This window comes from Scleropages formosus, chromosome 19, assembly GCF_900964775.1.
Source record: "Scleropages formosus chromosome 19, fSclFor1.1, whole genome shotgun sequence".
Taxonomy (NCBI): Eukaryota; Metazoa; Chordata; class Actinopteri; order Osteoglossiformes; family Osteoglossidae; genus Scleropages; species Scleropages formosus.
Window position 1 is genome coordinate 1,933,705 of NC_041824.1, and position 16,073 is coordinate 1,949,777.

Here is a 16,073-nt window from a genome sequence, read left to right on the forward strand (position 1 = left end):
TGGCACATGTTCTCCACAGCAGAATAAGCACCCTATTTCTTCTGCAGCTCTTAAACGAACTACAACATCCTTCTTTCTCGTCACTACCACCTGTTTCGTCAGGGGAACATGATGCAGTAGCTAAGGAACCGGTCATATGGCCAGAAGATTGTTGGTTTAACTCGAAGGGCGCAAACTACTTTTAAAAAAAATGAGAAAAGCGCTTCGTCCAAATCGCTTCGATGAATGTAAGAAAATATCTATGCGTTGTTATTAAAGTATGTTAGTATAAGCTGTGGTTGTGCTGTCAATTGAACGCGTTTTTAATAGTTTTTTTAAGAAGGAAGGTTTGTTTTTTGTTCTCGTCGTTACCGTGGTGCAGTAATTTCATCCGTGACCTATTAACACACATCTCCTCCAACAAATGGAAGGCGCCTAGTGTTGTGGTAATATGAGCATCTGGCTGGGCAGTCATGCACGCACTTCGATGGTCACATGATCCTCTCCAAGGAGCCCACGTATCTGGCCTGGTGATCAGCTTGCTTCACCGAGACACCGTGTGAGTGGAACAGGTTTCTGTTTCCTGCCGTAGACAAGGCCAGTTGCAGCGTGGGCTTCCTTTTTTTGTCCGTAGACCTGTATCCGTTGCTCAGCAAATGCTTCCATCCCTCAGCGCTCTATGCCTTTCACACTCAACCCAGTCTTGCACCTGGATGTTCACCGCAGAAGTTCTGAGATGCAAGCCGAAGGCTACAAATGTACTTCCCCTCTTGGCATTTGAGCCTGCAACCTTTTGCTCTAAGGCCGAGTCGCCACCATCTATGGAAACCTGTCCTGGAAAAGCCCACAGAGGCAAAGGCCTCGAGGATTTGTTATGGAAGCCAAAGATTTTTTTTCCCCCCTTTCTGGCTCCTCTTCTCACTTGCTGTTCGCTTTGTTACTTATCGCTCTTAAGGGAAAGTCGCTGGGAAGTTGTTGGGTTTTTGATTTTGGAAGCTGATGACTGAAGCCAATTGCTTTAGTGGCGGGGAACAGAAAAAAATGAACAAAGCGATAAGCTGAATCAGGCATGTTTGGACGAGAACCTTTCGAATGCGGTTGGCAGACCATGAGGGAAATTATCGAAAGGCCTGGAGGTCAGCTCAGTTAAAGACATTTCCGGTGACATTTCAAGGTTCGTGTGTGTTCAAATGGTACAGTAATGGTGCCCCAGATTTTTTGTTTTAGCTTTATTAGGAACTGGATATTTCTGCCCTTGGCAAAAGAGGAGTTTGGGGTGCTACCATGTTGGCCCTTCCATTTTTTCCCCTCCATACTACTTAAACCCATTTATGCAGTCAGGTAGGGTGCGGCAGTGCCTTTTTTTTTTCGGAATGGACAAGAAAAAGATTAAAAATCTGTCTGGGATGCATTTTTTGCATTGGAGTTGGGTTCTGAGCTACTGTTTCTTCAAAGGGTCAGTTTAGTTGGATGTGGAGGCATCTTCAGGGCTTGTAGTTGTAGGGGAAAGCTCTGTAGAGAGCGCTCTAGCAGCTGACGCGCGCACGAACACGCGCACACACACGCACGCACGCACACACACACACACACACACACATACACAGTGAAACATTTCCCTACCAGCCCGCAGGTACATTCACACGAACACAGTTTCGAGTGGAGCGACCTGTCGAAGTGCACATCATGACACACACGCATTGTTTGAGTGGGAGGCCCATCTTCTCTCGAGTGTCCATGTGTTTAATATGTATCACGAGGGATTGTGGTGTTAGATTCTGACTGGAAAAAGCCAGCAGGCATAAGGGCATTCTTGAGTGCTTTTGGAAGATCCCTCAGGAAAGTTTTAACGCCTTCTCCAGAGCTGGTGGGAAGAGAGTTCTCCTCCTTGACAAAAGAAAATATATTTGAGATATTTTTATTAGATTTTTTGTTTTAGTAGAACCTCCCAAAGCTGCCTCTGACAGTCTACCCATGAAATGCTGTCTGCCGAGGGCCCTGCCTTCTTTCTAAAAAGCCAAACTTGCACCTCTTTGAAACAAGACGCTTGGTATGCTCATTGTAAGCATTGTAAGTGCTGTTTGCTTGTCACTGTTCAGACTGCTGAGTGGTCTCCTTGGGCCATAACTCCTCCCCCTCAAAGGACCATAGGAGTGTATGAGGCCGTCACTCCTCCTCGGAGGTTCAATCTCTGGTTCACCCATGTGATTGGAATGTGGTCTTGGTGGATATTATCATGGAACTGAACCCTGCGAGTACTGTTGGGATGTTGGGTGGGCCTGGGAAGGGGACGGTGTTTTTCACCACAGTCTTGTTCTGGATCTGTCCGCACCCGAACTGCGTCCTCCACACGTATCATGTACTAATGAGCCGAAAGCCTCGGTGTCTTCAGCTCTGCAGAGCTGAGCTCCAAACAGCTGTAATTCACGTCGATGAAACAAATTTCCAGAACTGACTTCCAGACATCTGTGTTCCACTTGCAGGGTGTTTTGCTTCCAAGACCAGGATGCAACATCTGCCATGTACATTGTAGATCCAAATTTCCAGAACAGGTTTCCAGGACTTGAGATCCACATCATGCAAACACACACAGATTGAGATAATGTCCTCCCTGCTGGATGGACTCCAGGCAGAGCGAGGAAGAGAATCAGTGTGAATAAAAAGAGCTTTGAGGAAAGTGGGCTTTGACAGCAGAAGAGTCGTGTCACCTGTTCTTGTGTAGGAGTCCAGTACACCTGCACACTGTATACAGAGTGCAGGGCTTTTGGCTCAGTGCCGCGTTTGGCAGCCAAGGCATCAGCCAAAGAGCTAGATTACATCACCTCTCCTACAGCTGTATCCCAAAGGAGGTTTGTGTTCTCGGTGTAAAGTAGCACACTGCACAGAGTGCATGTGTAAACTCCACTGCCACAACTCCAGAAGCGAACTGAAACACGCTGTGCCTGCTAGAGAGTTGCTTTTTGAAGGTTTGGATGCGGAGACGTGGAACGTCAGGAACCAGGGGCTCCGGGACACACGCTGTTGCTCGCCATCGTGCTGTAAGGACTGATCATTTCCGCTTGTGCGGGGAGCCAGCAAGAGTTTCAGATTGGGGCCGAGATTCTCATTTCTTTAACTGGGACACCAAGACCACCCTTGGAGGGGGCCCACATGGTCCGAGGGCCAAGTGAAAGTCCTAGTGAGCCTTGGGAGTATACGTCCCTGGGGCCGTCTTACTCAGAAGCAGCAAAAATCTGCACACGCAGGACTGGAGAATCCTGCAGTGGACTTTCACACAGGCAAAAGTGTTTATTCTGGTGGGGAATAAAAAAATAAACTGGCTCTAGAACTTCTGCCCCGCTGCTATGTGGCAGTGGGATGCTGGCCTGCCCTTCTGCGGTTTCCTCTCCCAGACAGGACGTTAACTACAGGGTGCGCTGTGGTCAGAACTCCACGCCCCCCAAGGTCACACGTCTCCATTCCAGTGGCACTGGTGTGGAAGGCTGACCCAGTGGGCAGGGCCACTTTCCCAGATCCCCTTGGCAGACTGGTGCTGAGGACGCCATGTCATGGAGGCAGAATGAGAACTGCGGCGTTGAGAAACTGTCATCGTCTCAGAGGACGCGTCACCGCGTCCGATTGTTTTCGGACGCAACATTCTGAGTACAAAGAGTTTTCTCTTGATGTGTTTCATGCGCTGATCATGACTCTGCAGTGGGTCATACAGTGAGAGGAAAACACTGTTTGGTCTGAGACCACAACAACCAACAAACATGCGCGTGTGATCACACACACACACACACACACACACACACACACTTGTGCAAACACACTGAGGACTGCCTCCATTAGAGAAATCCCAAGGTTTTAGCAGGGAAATTGATGTTTTCCAGCTGCTGTAACTGGGCACTAAATGAATACATTTACTCATTTAGATTAAGCTTTTTTTTTCACAGATCAACCTAATTTACTTACAAGGATTTATCCATTGATATAACTGGGTAATTTTTCACTACAGCAATTGTGGTAAACACATTGTTCAAAGGTAAGGCACCTGGAAATGCGGTCCAGACTTGTAACTTGCGAGTTGAGCGGTGGCGCCTCTAACCACTGTTCTACCTGGGACCACGATAAATGTCAACAGACCTTTCCCTTCAGTACCAAATCCCTGGGGTAAACAGGAGGTAATTAAAAAAGGACTTAGACTCCAGCACAGGAAGTTCTTTATGACTATATTAACCACACTGCTTTGCCCCCCTCGCTGTGTTGGATTTTGGCTTTTTGGGTGCTTATATGGCAGAACTGGTTTGTAATTTTTCAATATGGGCTTCAACTGCTTCTTTAAGTGACAGGATGGAAATCTTTGTCATTCCATGAATGGAGAATGAAAACGAGAATAATTGAAACATTTTGTACCTCTTAGAAATGTTTTTTTTTTTTTGCCGTGCTTGTATTTGAACATACTTTTTGCGCAAACTTTTCTCCGGTCGTGTTAGCGAGTCAATGTGTGGCACTTGCGCACGTGAGGACTTTCGCATCCGGACAACAGCAGGAGTTTGTGGTCATCGTTTGGTTCCCTGTTTGCAGGGCTGAATATGACTAAACAGTGGTTGAAAAATTTCTAGACAGCAGTTGCCTGTTAATAAGTTACTTCCTGACGTACAATACTGGCATCCATTAAATGGGTTATTGGATAATTTCCATAATTTTGTGGGAACAGGAAATAACAAAAGAGGTACAACAGGGAACTGACTTTCTGTGCCATTTGTGTCTGTTGGAGTCTTTCCGTTGGCAGTTAAAGCATTTATTTAGCCCCTGATGGTAGTTGCAACAGAAAATACATCTCTGATTCCAATGGCCTCACCCTGGGACAGCCGGTTTTAATGAACGCGTCTCACGCTGTTGACTGTCTTTTTCTGTGGCTCTACAAACGCTGTCGTAACGTTTCCAGGAGATTGTCACTGCCACGCCACTGCAACACTGGTACGGAGTGTGTTTGTTGTGGACACTGCCATGGAAATAACGAGGAAAGCCACTGAGCCCAGGTTTAGTTTCCCATGGAAGTACGATTTTAGCTCCCCTTTAATTGGGCCATTCGGCTTTGTTTGGGACCGTTAATCTCTTTTATGCCGTGTTATTATTATGGTGAGTCCTAGGAGCTTAACAGGGCCTGCTACCCAAAGGTACTTACAGTACACTGCTCACAGCTGTACCCTTTATACATATGCATATTCAGTTCCTTAAACACTCTGCTACCTGCTGCCGCAACATATTGCTTTTCACCGTGCAAGTACAGATGCTCCTCGACTGATGATGGGGTTATGTTCCGATGAACCCATCGTAAGTGGAAAATTCGTAAGTGGAAAAAAAAATACAGTAGCGCACCTACCGAACGTCATAGCCCAGCCTGGCCGACCTTAACCGTGCTCAGAACACTTACCGTAGTCTACAGCTGGGCAAATTTAAGTAGGAGACACACATGGGAGTTCAGCAGACATGATGGGTGATGCGAAAACATGAAATAAAAAATGTTTGCAACACAGTATCAGTTGCCTACATAGACTGCGAGCGCGGCTGAGTGGATGCTGCGGCTCGCTGCCATTGCCCAGCATCGGGAGAGAGTATCGTACTGCATATCGCAAGCGCGGGAACGGAGCGAAATTCAAAATTTCAAGTACGGATTCTACCGAATGCGTATCGCTCTCGTAACTTCAAAATATCGTAAGTAAAACCATCGTAGGTAGAGGAGCACCTGTACTTCATTCTCCGAAGCTTTATAGTGTAACAACCCTCGTTACCTTAAGTTTGAGCGGGAAATGTGTTTAATGTAAATAGTTGGATTATGGGTAAATTGTAACTAATGTGTTCAACCACTGGAGGCACTTCTGGGGAAAATTATGGGGTGACTATGCTTGCCAGTACAAAAGGAAAAAGCTTGGAGGCGCTAAGCAGGCTGGGAAGGCTGGCTCAATGCACAGGTCCTTGAGGAAATGGTTTCTCTGTGTGCGGGTGTTCTAATAAAACGTTCGAAATAAACACTGCTTGGGCGTCCTTCTTCGCCCCATCCAGACGCAGAGCGCTGCGTGCCACAATAGTTTTGTTCTCTCCGCAATGCACCATAGCAGCTCTCAGGGTTGTCGTGTACCTTCTGTACTGTTTTACCCTTTTACCGTAGCCTCTGACTCAGATTCCTCAGCTAAGCTCTTTTGGGAGGGGTTGCAGATGCCGGTTGGCAGTCTTGAGAAGGTCCTGTGCTTTTAATTTTGCCTGGAGAGCCATGGCGATGGAATGGGATCCCTCCGTTTGAGCTGAGGACTGTGTCAACAATCAGTGCTGTAGTTAATCAGCTAAACTTGTGGGTTAAATTTCATGCTAAGAACACTACAGTTTTGCCTTTGAACAGGATGAGCCTTCTGTTTGAAATTAGTGAAGCTGTGCACTGTAATCAATGTATGAGCTGCTACATTAAGTAATCAATGATGTCATTGCAATAATCCGATTTTCACAGAGCTGTATACAAAAACATTAACAGGTGGCGCACAGAGCCACACTCTGCGATTCAGCATTTTTTCCATTGTTTTTTGCACGCGATTAAGAAATCTATTAAGATATTATTAAAGAACAGTACGTGTCTGACCCGGCCCCTTCTCCTCCGACCCAGGCATGGCTACAGCGTTATGGCTACCTCCCACCCACTGACCCCAGAATGTCCGTCCTGCGTTCCGCCCAGACCATGCATTCAGCTATCGCTGCCATGCAGCGTTTGTATGGTCTCAACGTCACAGGAACGCTGGACAGGAACACCATCGAGTGAGTATTGACCCCTTTACTCCCCGACAGCTGCAACGATGTTGAACACCCCCCATCCAGACTGGGTTGAGACAACAAAGACCACGTATATTCTAACCCTGCAATGTGGTTTTCAGGCAGGTCTGTCTGCATGCAAGGCATTCCTGACACCCTGCATTCATTATGATGTGTGCAAAGTACAGGGTGTTTATATTAGAAATAGTTACTGTTGTGTAAACACTGGAGGGGAACGATCTGACCTTCTGGTCAAAGGTCCAGATGGATCCCAACAGGCCCCAGAAGATTCTTACCTACAGTGTGTTGGGTGGGGTTATGAGAAGCTACCTGCTTGGGTCTACAGGTGTTCCATTGAAACTCAGTCACCCTGTCTGTTCAGGGGATATCTTTTTCAGAGGTAAAACAGCAACTGTTGGGGTAACTGGTAGCGTAGTGCTTAGAGCTGCTACCTTTGGACCTGAAGGTAGCAGGTTTCAATCCCACCTCAAGGTGTAGTACCACTGAGCACAGTACTTTTCTTAAAATTGCTCCAGTAAAAATTACCCAGCTGTATACATGGATAAATCATTGTGTGAGTTAACATTGTAAGTTGCTTTGCAGAAAACTTTCGGCTAAGTGAATAAATGTAAATGGAAACTTATCATTCAGGTAGTTGAGCCTGTCCTAGAGCACAGGCCTCAAGAAGATTTCCGGTTTGGAAATCGGATAATTTACTCAGTTGCCAGGAGTAAGATTAGTATTTTTTTCGTTTATTCAGCCAGTCATGGGGCATGAAACACAGTGAGATTAGGTGTCTGTCAATCAATTCATTCATCCAATTCTAGGACATAAAACGTAGGAAGATTAGTGGTCTGTCAATCGGGTCATTTTCCAAATTGTAGGGCGTGAAAACCAGAAGAAGATTAGTTGTGTGTCAGTAACTATATTGGTACACATGATCATAGGAGATTGTCTTTTTCACTAAATGATGGTGAGAGAAAGAAAGCACCTCATCTGCCATATGATGATATTCCATATACTGCATGTTTGTAGTGATGTAGTGATATTTCAACTGTCTGTCCATTAAACATACATTAATCATGTACGATACCCTGTTTTCCCTCCTCTGTACATCTCTCCACCCTACTACTGTAGTATTTTAATTGGTGTCTATTTGTTTTTTTTCCTTTTGGCTTCTGTGTAATGATGTAGTGATGATACACTGAGGTGAGGCTGTGTCTCTTTGTGTCTTTTTATTTATTCATTAATTTCCCAGGGCTAAACTAAATGTCTATGAGGGCCAGTAGTGATTTAGATCCAACTCCTGTTATCTTTATTACATCACCATGTTTACTAAGTTTAAGTATGTATTTGGGAGGAGCAAAACGTGCAGCAGCCTTTGCAGTGGTTGCACTAGTAGAAGTGTTTGAGAAAGGAGAAGCAATAGTGAAGGTGGCAGCATTCTCTTCCAAAGTATGAGAAATCATTATAGGAGGAATAGTGTTCATCGCAGCAAACCCTCCGAGAGCTCAGATGAGGGTTGGGCCACTTCACATTGTGATGCTCTGTCGTTACTTGGGAAAGGGGTAAAGATATTTGAATGTAAAGAACAGCATGCAAAAATGTTTTCATTTGTACGATGCATGACACTATAATTTTATAGAGCTTTAGCTGTAGGCACTCTGGTCCGACCCTTGATGAGGTAAAGCCCCCCTGTGAGGTGAGGCCTGGGCCAAATGGTCCTGCTGATCCCCCTCTGCCATCGCAGGAATATTTTCAGCCGTAACGACAATCATGTAGTAGTTGTGTTGTGAATAGAAGCAGTGACTGTGAGTGTTGAGGAAGCTCTAGCTGAGGTTGGCATTCACATGTGATCGTTCGGTGCCAAAGTGGCCACTCTTGAGTCCCCATTCTCTTGTGCCCTTCCTGTAGCTGGATGAAGAAACCCCGCTGTGGGGTACCAGACCAACTGGGAGGTGCATCCAGGTTCAGTGTGCGAAGACGACGGTACGCCCTCACGGGGCAGAAGTGGCAGCACAAGCATATCACCTATAGGTAAGCAACCTTCCTGGGTTCACTGTGGCAACGCCGGTGTAAGTAAACGGGGTGGAGACGGTGCACGAGCCACGGAAAGCCTGGTTTTCATCTTTCCGAAGCGCGTCTGCATTGTTTCCCACCCGGATTCCCCCGAATCGCTCGTGGTTTTGTTGTTATTTTGGGGGTCAGGTGATGCTGGGTTGAGGGCAGGTGGGTTTCTGGTGAAATACCTCAGTGGTGAGGTTCTTCAGGCATCACTCGCCCCCCGAAAGGACCCAACTGTGGTCCTCAAGTCGACATATTTCCTAGCATGGTAAGGCTGGGTTCAGGTCCGAGGAGGACACCTTATGAGCGGTAATGCAGCGTAAATACGAGTCACGTCTTTTCCCTTTCGCTCGACTGGCAGAAAACTGCGGCGTGGTCACGCTTTTTTGAATCTTTTTTTTAATTGCAGAGAAGCACTCCCCAAGCACACCCCCTCCTGCGGGGCTATTTCCTGCTGCTTTGCTTTGAAGTTGTAGTCTTCCTATTTATGGCAGGGATTTCGTTGGATAAAACCGCCTTTTTTTTTTTTTTTTCACAATTTCTCTGCCAGCTCTAAGTTGGATTTTAATGAAAATAAAGGTCAGGTTCAAAGTTAAACTGTTCCGTCTCCACAACCAAGGATTAAACCTTCTGGCTAAGGTCCAAACGTTTTTTTATGGCCTAATTTCTCGTTTAGGGAACAGATTTCGATGATGTCCAGCCCAAAATCTCTTCTGGCTTTTGTTCCACATTTTGTAGTCTAGGTCACCACGGTGGTACAGCTGGTAGCACAGGTGCCTCGCAGCACCGGGACTGCGTGACTGGGTTTGGGTTTGATCCCTGTTGGGTCCGCCTGGAATTTGTATGTTCTCTCCATGTTTGTGTGGGTCTTCCTCTGGGTGCTATGGCTTCCCCTCGCAAGCCAAAGGTGTATTTCAGGTGGATTGGTGGCGCTACAGTGCCCGAAGTGTGTGACTGTGAGCATGATTGTGTGTTTGTGGTTACTCCGAGATGGACTTGTGTCCTTGCCTAACCTGGCACCCAGCGTTTCTGGGACAGGAATCCAACCATCGCAATCCTACCCAGGACATGAGGTTATAAATAGTGAGAGAGTTAGTCTGGCCCATGTTTGAGTCTTGAAAATGAATTATATTTGCACAACTGGAGAAACAATGAAGAGGCCCACATCTGTGGCCTCTGGTCCAGTATGAAGGATTCAGCAGATCAAAGAGGGGAGGGATATAACAAATATCTGAGCTGAGGAAATATGGAGGTACAAGTGGGAGAAGAGAGCGATGTGAAGAAATACAATGGCTTCTGGGATGATTACGGCACCGCTTTCACCTCTTTCCTCTTGATATGCCAACAGAGGCGGCTCTCCTCTCGGTGTGTTATTTTGGACGCGGTGAAGATGTTTTCCATGGCATTTGGTCAAGAGCATGATGCTTCCACTAGCAGACATGAAATAAGTGACAGAGTCATAACACACAGCTGAAAACCCTTGGCTTTAATTTTTGAGCGCTCCAAGACAAATTCAGAAGTTACAGTGGCTGTTTGGTGAAGTGCGGCTCATCAGAAGTTCTCCATCTTCCTTCCTTCTTCTCCCCTTTCCAGCTTCTCCTCTTATCCTCTTATTTATTAGGAAGGAGATGACAACCAGTTCTGAATCTGGGTAAGTCCACCGCTTTTGCTCGTCCACAGGTGGACCGAGAGGGAGGAAGGGCAGGTTATTATTGGAAGTGCCAGGGAGGTTGAAGGGCATATCACACGCGCCACGGCTTCTCATTTGTCCATCTGAACACTTTACCTGCACAGCGCCTCTTTGGCCCTTCACATCCCAAAGGGTATCCTTCTGTTCCACTTCTGCTCTCCCTGTCAAACTGTCTGACCTCAGATCCCAGTTTTTCTCCCTTTTTGATGAAATTCTGCTCATGTGCCTCTTAAAAGCCGACGTCATCCATCATTCCGGAGTGTGATAAACAGCCGCTGTTGCTTTTTATTTGTTATTCCAGTGGACTGGTTCACAAAGACTCTGTCAGCAAACGGCCTGCCAGAAATCACTCAAAGTGGCCCCAAAAAACCCGTAAACATGGTATTTGTCATATACTGCCTTTGTAACAGTGCTGCTGTTTCTCCTCTTCAGCAACCGGGTGGCTGGTTGCACAGTGGCTAAGGTTGTTCTTCAAATCCCATAAGCGAGACACCTAACTCAGATTTGTCAAACAAATATTCGATTTTATTAAACAAGTGTCCTGGATTTTCCAACATGTAGAAGGAATCAAATGAAATGAGGTTTTTTTGGAACGCACTACAAGCACCGGTCAACCACTCTAGAGCACGTGAGTGAGGAGGACTTCCTGGAGGGCAGCGCTGTGCCGTGCTATCAATACTCCTCCGAGATGATGGGTTGGACTTGAGCTTGTTCTCATGGCTCAGCGTGAAAGAAGTCAAAGCTCTTTCAACAAAGGCCTAGATGGAAAAGCTCAACAATTTTTTTCATATGACTCAAAGGCAAACATACATGAAATACTCCTTTCAGTGATGAGAGAGCAGCAGAAGATTTTAACACTGCATTACTGTTGGAGGCCTAATGCAGGGCATACACCTGGTGTTTTCACCAGATGTTTTAAAAGCTGACCTCGGTTATTAGCCTGTGTGATACGAGGAGGAAGATGAAATTAAGAGAGTGAGACATGGCAAAACGAGAAAATTACTTATTGATTCACAAGTATATTTTTCAGGTCAGCTCAGCAAAATAGATGAGATGTATGTGCAGGGCTGAAACAACAAACACATATAATGAGTGCTGGTGATGATTAGTGTTTGGAAAGAAACCGACAGTTTCTTCAGCAAAGATCAGTGCTGCAGTCCATTGATTTGTCCCTCAGTGATGTTCAAATGCTGGGAAAACTGGCTGAGGGATGTTTTAATTTGCATATGAGGAGGACCTTGAAGAAGAAGTAGATAAAGCATTCTATTTCCAGAGGAGGGGAAAAAAAAAATTATAAGTCAAACCCACTGTTGCCCTGCCTGATTAAAAAAAATGAATTGAAATGCGAAATGAAATAAGATGAAAATCTGAAAGTCTGAGAATTACCCAAGCCCAACTGGAGTACTGGCCTCTTGATAATCCCTAATTAGAAAATATAGTTCCTGAAATCGTTCAACTCCTTCAATGTCTGTGGCGCATAGTTTAGGGCAAGAACCCAGCTTTACGGAACGCTAACATGGTGTATTCTCCGTTGCGTTTTATACATATTTAAAAAATATACCAGTCTGCATCAATGTATAAATAGTAAAGCCACTGTTCCCCGGCCGTGTTTGCATTACACTGTTTGTGACACGGTGACAAAATAACAGAAGTACTACATTAAAATGAAGTTAAATAACTAAATCACAGTTACGAGCTCAGCTGCAGAGTCATATTGGGTGGATTGCCAATGAGCAGTATGTGTCGGCTATAAAAGAGGTCTGACAGTGAGCACTTTGGTATTACAGTTTTCCAAGCAACTAACAGAGTCCAGAAGAGGTCACATAGTTGGTGTGTGAATTGCAGGTGCAAAGGGAACAGTCTCAAAAATAATGAGTGCATTTGACAAGCAGGGATAAACTGCACTGGCAAAGAGGGACGGCGATGGCCGAAGCTCATCGACAGGGACAGACGGACAGTTCGCAGGATAGTTGCTAAATGCTGCAAAAATACAGCCTCGAAAATTAACACAGAATTTAACCAGTACCTCTGTGACCCAGTGTCAGCAAAAACCTCTGTGAGCTTCTCAAAGCTGGAATTGATGGCAGGACTGTCATTTAGAAACTGCTTGTATCCAAGACCAACGTACAAAGATGCGTAACCTGGTATAAGGAGCATAAAAGCTGGATCCCTGAGAAATGGGAAAAGCAATATACTCTGATGAGTCATCTTTCGCTCAATTTCCTACGTGGCTTTACATGTGGAGAAGTCTCGAGACACCAAAGGATGCCTTCAGCCCGCAATGTCTGCTTCCAGCTGTTAAAAACTGGGGTTTTACTATTGGTACGAGCACCCATATTGTTGCCCCTGAAGATACTTTATCGCTGCATTTTGTGGTATATCACGGTATGTTATTGTGTGGAACAGTCAATAAGCTCTAAGACTGGCTGCCGTTTGATGGTTTGCAACCGATACATTGCTGCATCGCGGCTAGTCTTAAAACTTATGATTGTATCATGTATATAGTGTAGCTTAGCACTGCGGTGTGTTGTATAGTATGTATACAATGCTATAATACACTACAGTGTATAGTGTAATATACGTATAGTACGGTGTATATTCCTCAATGTCAAATACAGGCGAGAAGTATCTATGTCACATAAGTTAAGGGATAACTTACCACTGCCTATAGCAGCTGGCCTTTTTTTATGGGCAAACTATAACCCTAGCAAGGGAAAAGCAATCGCAGATCACTGCGGGATGAGAATGTCTGATACCCTAGTAAGTTTAGTCATTTGGGGAAACAGATGAGGTGGACGAGCCATATAAACGGTTGTAACGGTGTTCTCTCCCCACTTGCCTCTTCACCTCACATGTTGGCTGTTTGTTTTGTCTCCCCAACCCTTGTACAGCATAAAGAACTTCACGCCTAAGGTGGGTGCAGAGGAAACGCACAACGCTATCCGCCGAGCCTTCCAGGTGTGGCAGAGTGTCACGCCTCTGCGCTTTGAGGCCGTGCCCTACAGCGCCCTGGAGAACGGCAAGCGTGATGTGGACATCACCATCATATTTGCCTCTGGTTTCCATGGCGACAGCTCCCCCTTCGATGGGGAGGGGGGCTTCCTGGCACATGCCTACTTCCCAGGGCCTGGAATTGGGGGCGATACTCACTTTGACTCAGACGAGCCCTGGACCCTCGGGAATCCCAACCACGATGGTAAGTGTCTAGTCTGTTTCCAGTTTTGCACTTTTGATACCACCCTGTGGTATCAGGGTCAGTAGAGTGTCACACACATTGAAATGTATACAGAGAAAGACAAGTTGCGCTATTATGTTATCGTTCAGTGACCTAAGGTGGCACAGCAGCTTTCTGCCTTCGGTCTCTATCCAGGCATACATTGGCGCACTTTTGTTGAAGCAGTGACTGTGGTCAAGGTTACAGCATTGTGTCCTCTCCTGGGATGTGAAGCAGCTATCTTGTATGCTCAGGAAACACGGCACAGAGCTTGGCATATCCCCAGGGACAAGAATCCTTGCAATAACAGCTACTCATGAAAGAAAATCATAAAATTGTAAATGCTGTTGACATGGGTGCAGCTAGGAACTCTGGGCCCTCTGAAAATACTGTTCTGCTCCCCTCCCCCTTTTAAATAAGGTAAATGAATTCAGGAATTTTTGTTGGTCCTCCCTGGGTATGGAGCCCAGATTTGTCACCAGCGCTCACCCCACTATGAGCGATGGCCCTGATGTCTATTCATCCATCCTTCTGTAAAATACGAATCGCCACTTATCCACACTAATTTTGGTGACCTGGAGGCTGAACCTCTATTGTAAATCACAGGGCATTAGGTGGGGGACACCCTGGGTGGAGTATCTGAGAATGTGGTGGTTTAAGTCTTCAACTTTGCTTTCTAAATGTAGCACATCTTACACGTGTTGGCTGATCTTTGGGAACGGATTGACCACAGATACACGTACAAAAACAGAAACACAAAGCTATAAACAATCACACACAGATTCATATATATATATATATATATATATAGAGAGAGAGAGAGCGAGAGAGAGAAGCAAACACAAATAGGCAGAAAAATACATGCACTCCCACATATACACGCTGGCAGACATTGCACAGGCATATCAAGTTTGCTCCAGAGTACAGAGCAGCGGGGTTTGATTTTACTCCCCTATGGCCATGACTCATCAGCCCAAGTATAGTCCATGAGCTTGTTGGCTGATCTTTCACACACACACACACACACACACACACACACACACACAAACACACTCACACTATTCCTCTAGAAGCAGCCTTGCCCCATACATGCCATCCAGCCAGCAGTTCCCATCTGCAACAAAACACATCAGAAGAACTGAGCTCAGACTGAAGAAGTCGTGGAACAACGAGGAGCGCGAAAGACCGAGGAGGGGAGGGCGACTACAGCGAAGAGAGAGAGAGGGCGAAGGAAACAGACATTGTCAAAGACGTGAGGGCAGCTGAGGAAAAGACAAGGAAAAAGAAACACAATTAAGGAAAGAAACGGAGGAAGATAAAATTATCAAAGAAAATTACTGAGAGGAAGAAGGAAAAACGGCAAATGAAGGAAATCGATAAAGAGGAGGTTCAGAAAAGGAAGGAAGCAAACTGAAGGGAGGCACTGGGGGAGGTGGGGGGTGGGGTGGGGCGGGGCTTACTGAAAAGGTAAGGATGGGTGCGTAGATACACCCAACTGCGGGAAAAGGGGGTGGGTTGGCGAGGGCCTGTAACCCTGCAGAAGCCGATTGGGCCTTAAGTCTGTCAATCAATACAGGTATACGTCATTTACAATGCATTTACAGTATCTAACACAACTTTTGAAATGGCGTAAAACAAGAATGTGTCAAAGGTAAGAAGTCAACTGAGCCACAGTTGAGCCACAGAGCCAAGTATGACATCTATAGGAAAAATACAGTTGCATATACAAGAAATGGTCTTGCATGTAATAGGAGATGGAGAAAAGCATAATATCACAACGATCGTGAACGTGCGATAGCCGTCACGAAAGAAACAGGGTGAATGATAATGGTGAAGCCCGTCAGGGAGCTGACATGCAGTATCTGATGCATTGCACTGTGAGATCAGGTTGGCACAAGTGCTACCAAGCAGCACCGAGGGTTGGGTGAGGGTTACGCTCATCTGATCAATGCGGAGTGGAGCCACTCAGCTGGATCATTCGATTTCACTTGGTGGTTAAAGATTTTTAAATGCATTTAAAGGCCTATTAAAACATATCGCCGAGAACAAGGGCGTTCGATGGAAGGTGGGATTACTTTAGCGATTTATATTTAGCTGTGCACACAAATGAAAAGGTCCAATTAAAATTCCACTCTAATTACAGTGCGGCTTCACCAAAAGTATTGTGTACCTTTAAAAGTAGCCACATAGTGCTTTCTTCCCCTGAACACCAAGTATGTACTTCTACCTTTTGTAACCCGGTTCCGGCACTTACTGCTGTTTTCCCCAAGAACTGACTCTCCACTTCTGTCACAGTCAGCATTTGCTTGGTTATAATTGTTGAGCCCAGCACAAAGTTCTCCTTTC

General features: G+C 45.7%; 1 protein-coding gene across 1 annotated transcript in view; it reads left to right on the forward strand.

The window, feature by feature from the left end:
• LOC108927733 (matrix metalloproteinase-16-like) overlaps positions 1–16,073 on the forward strand; it is a 42,734-nt gene that overhangs the window by 4,302 nt on the left and 22,359 nt on the right. Inside the window, exons 2-4 of the mRNA XM_029246209.1 lie at positions 6,617–6,765; positions 8,674–8,796; positions 13,405–13,709. Of these exons, the coding sequence (XP_029102042.1) occupies positions 6,617–6,765; positions 8,674–8,796; positions 13,405–13,709 (577 nt within the window). The remainder of the gene's footprint in view (positions 1–6,616; positions 6,766–8,673; positions 8,797–13,404; positions 13,710–16,073) is intronic.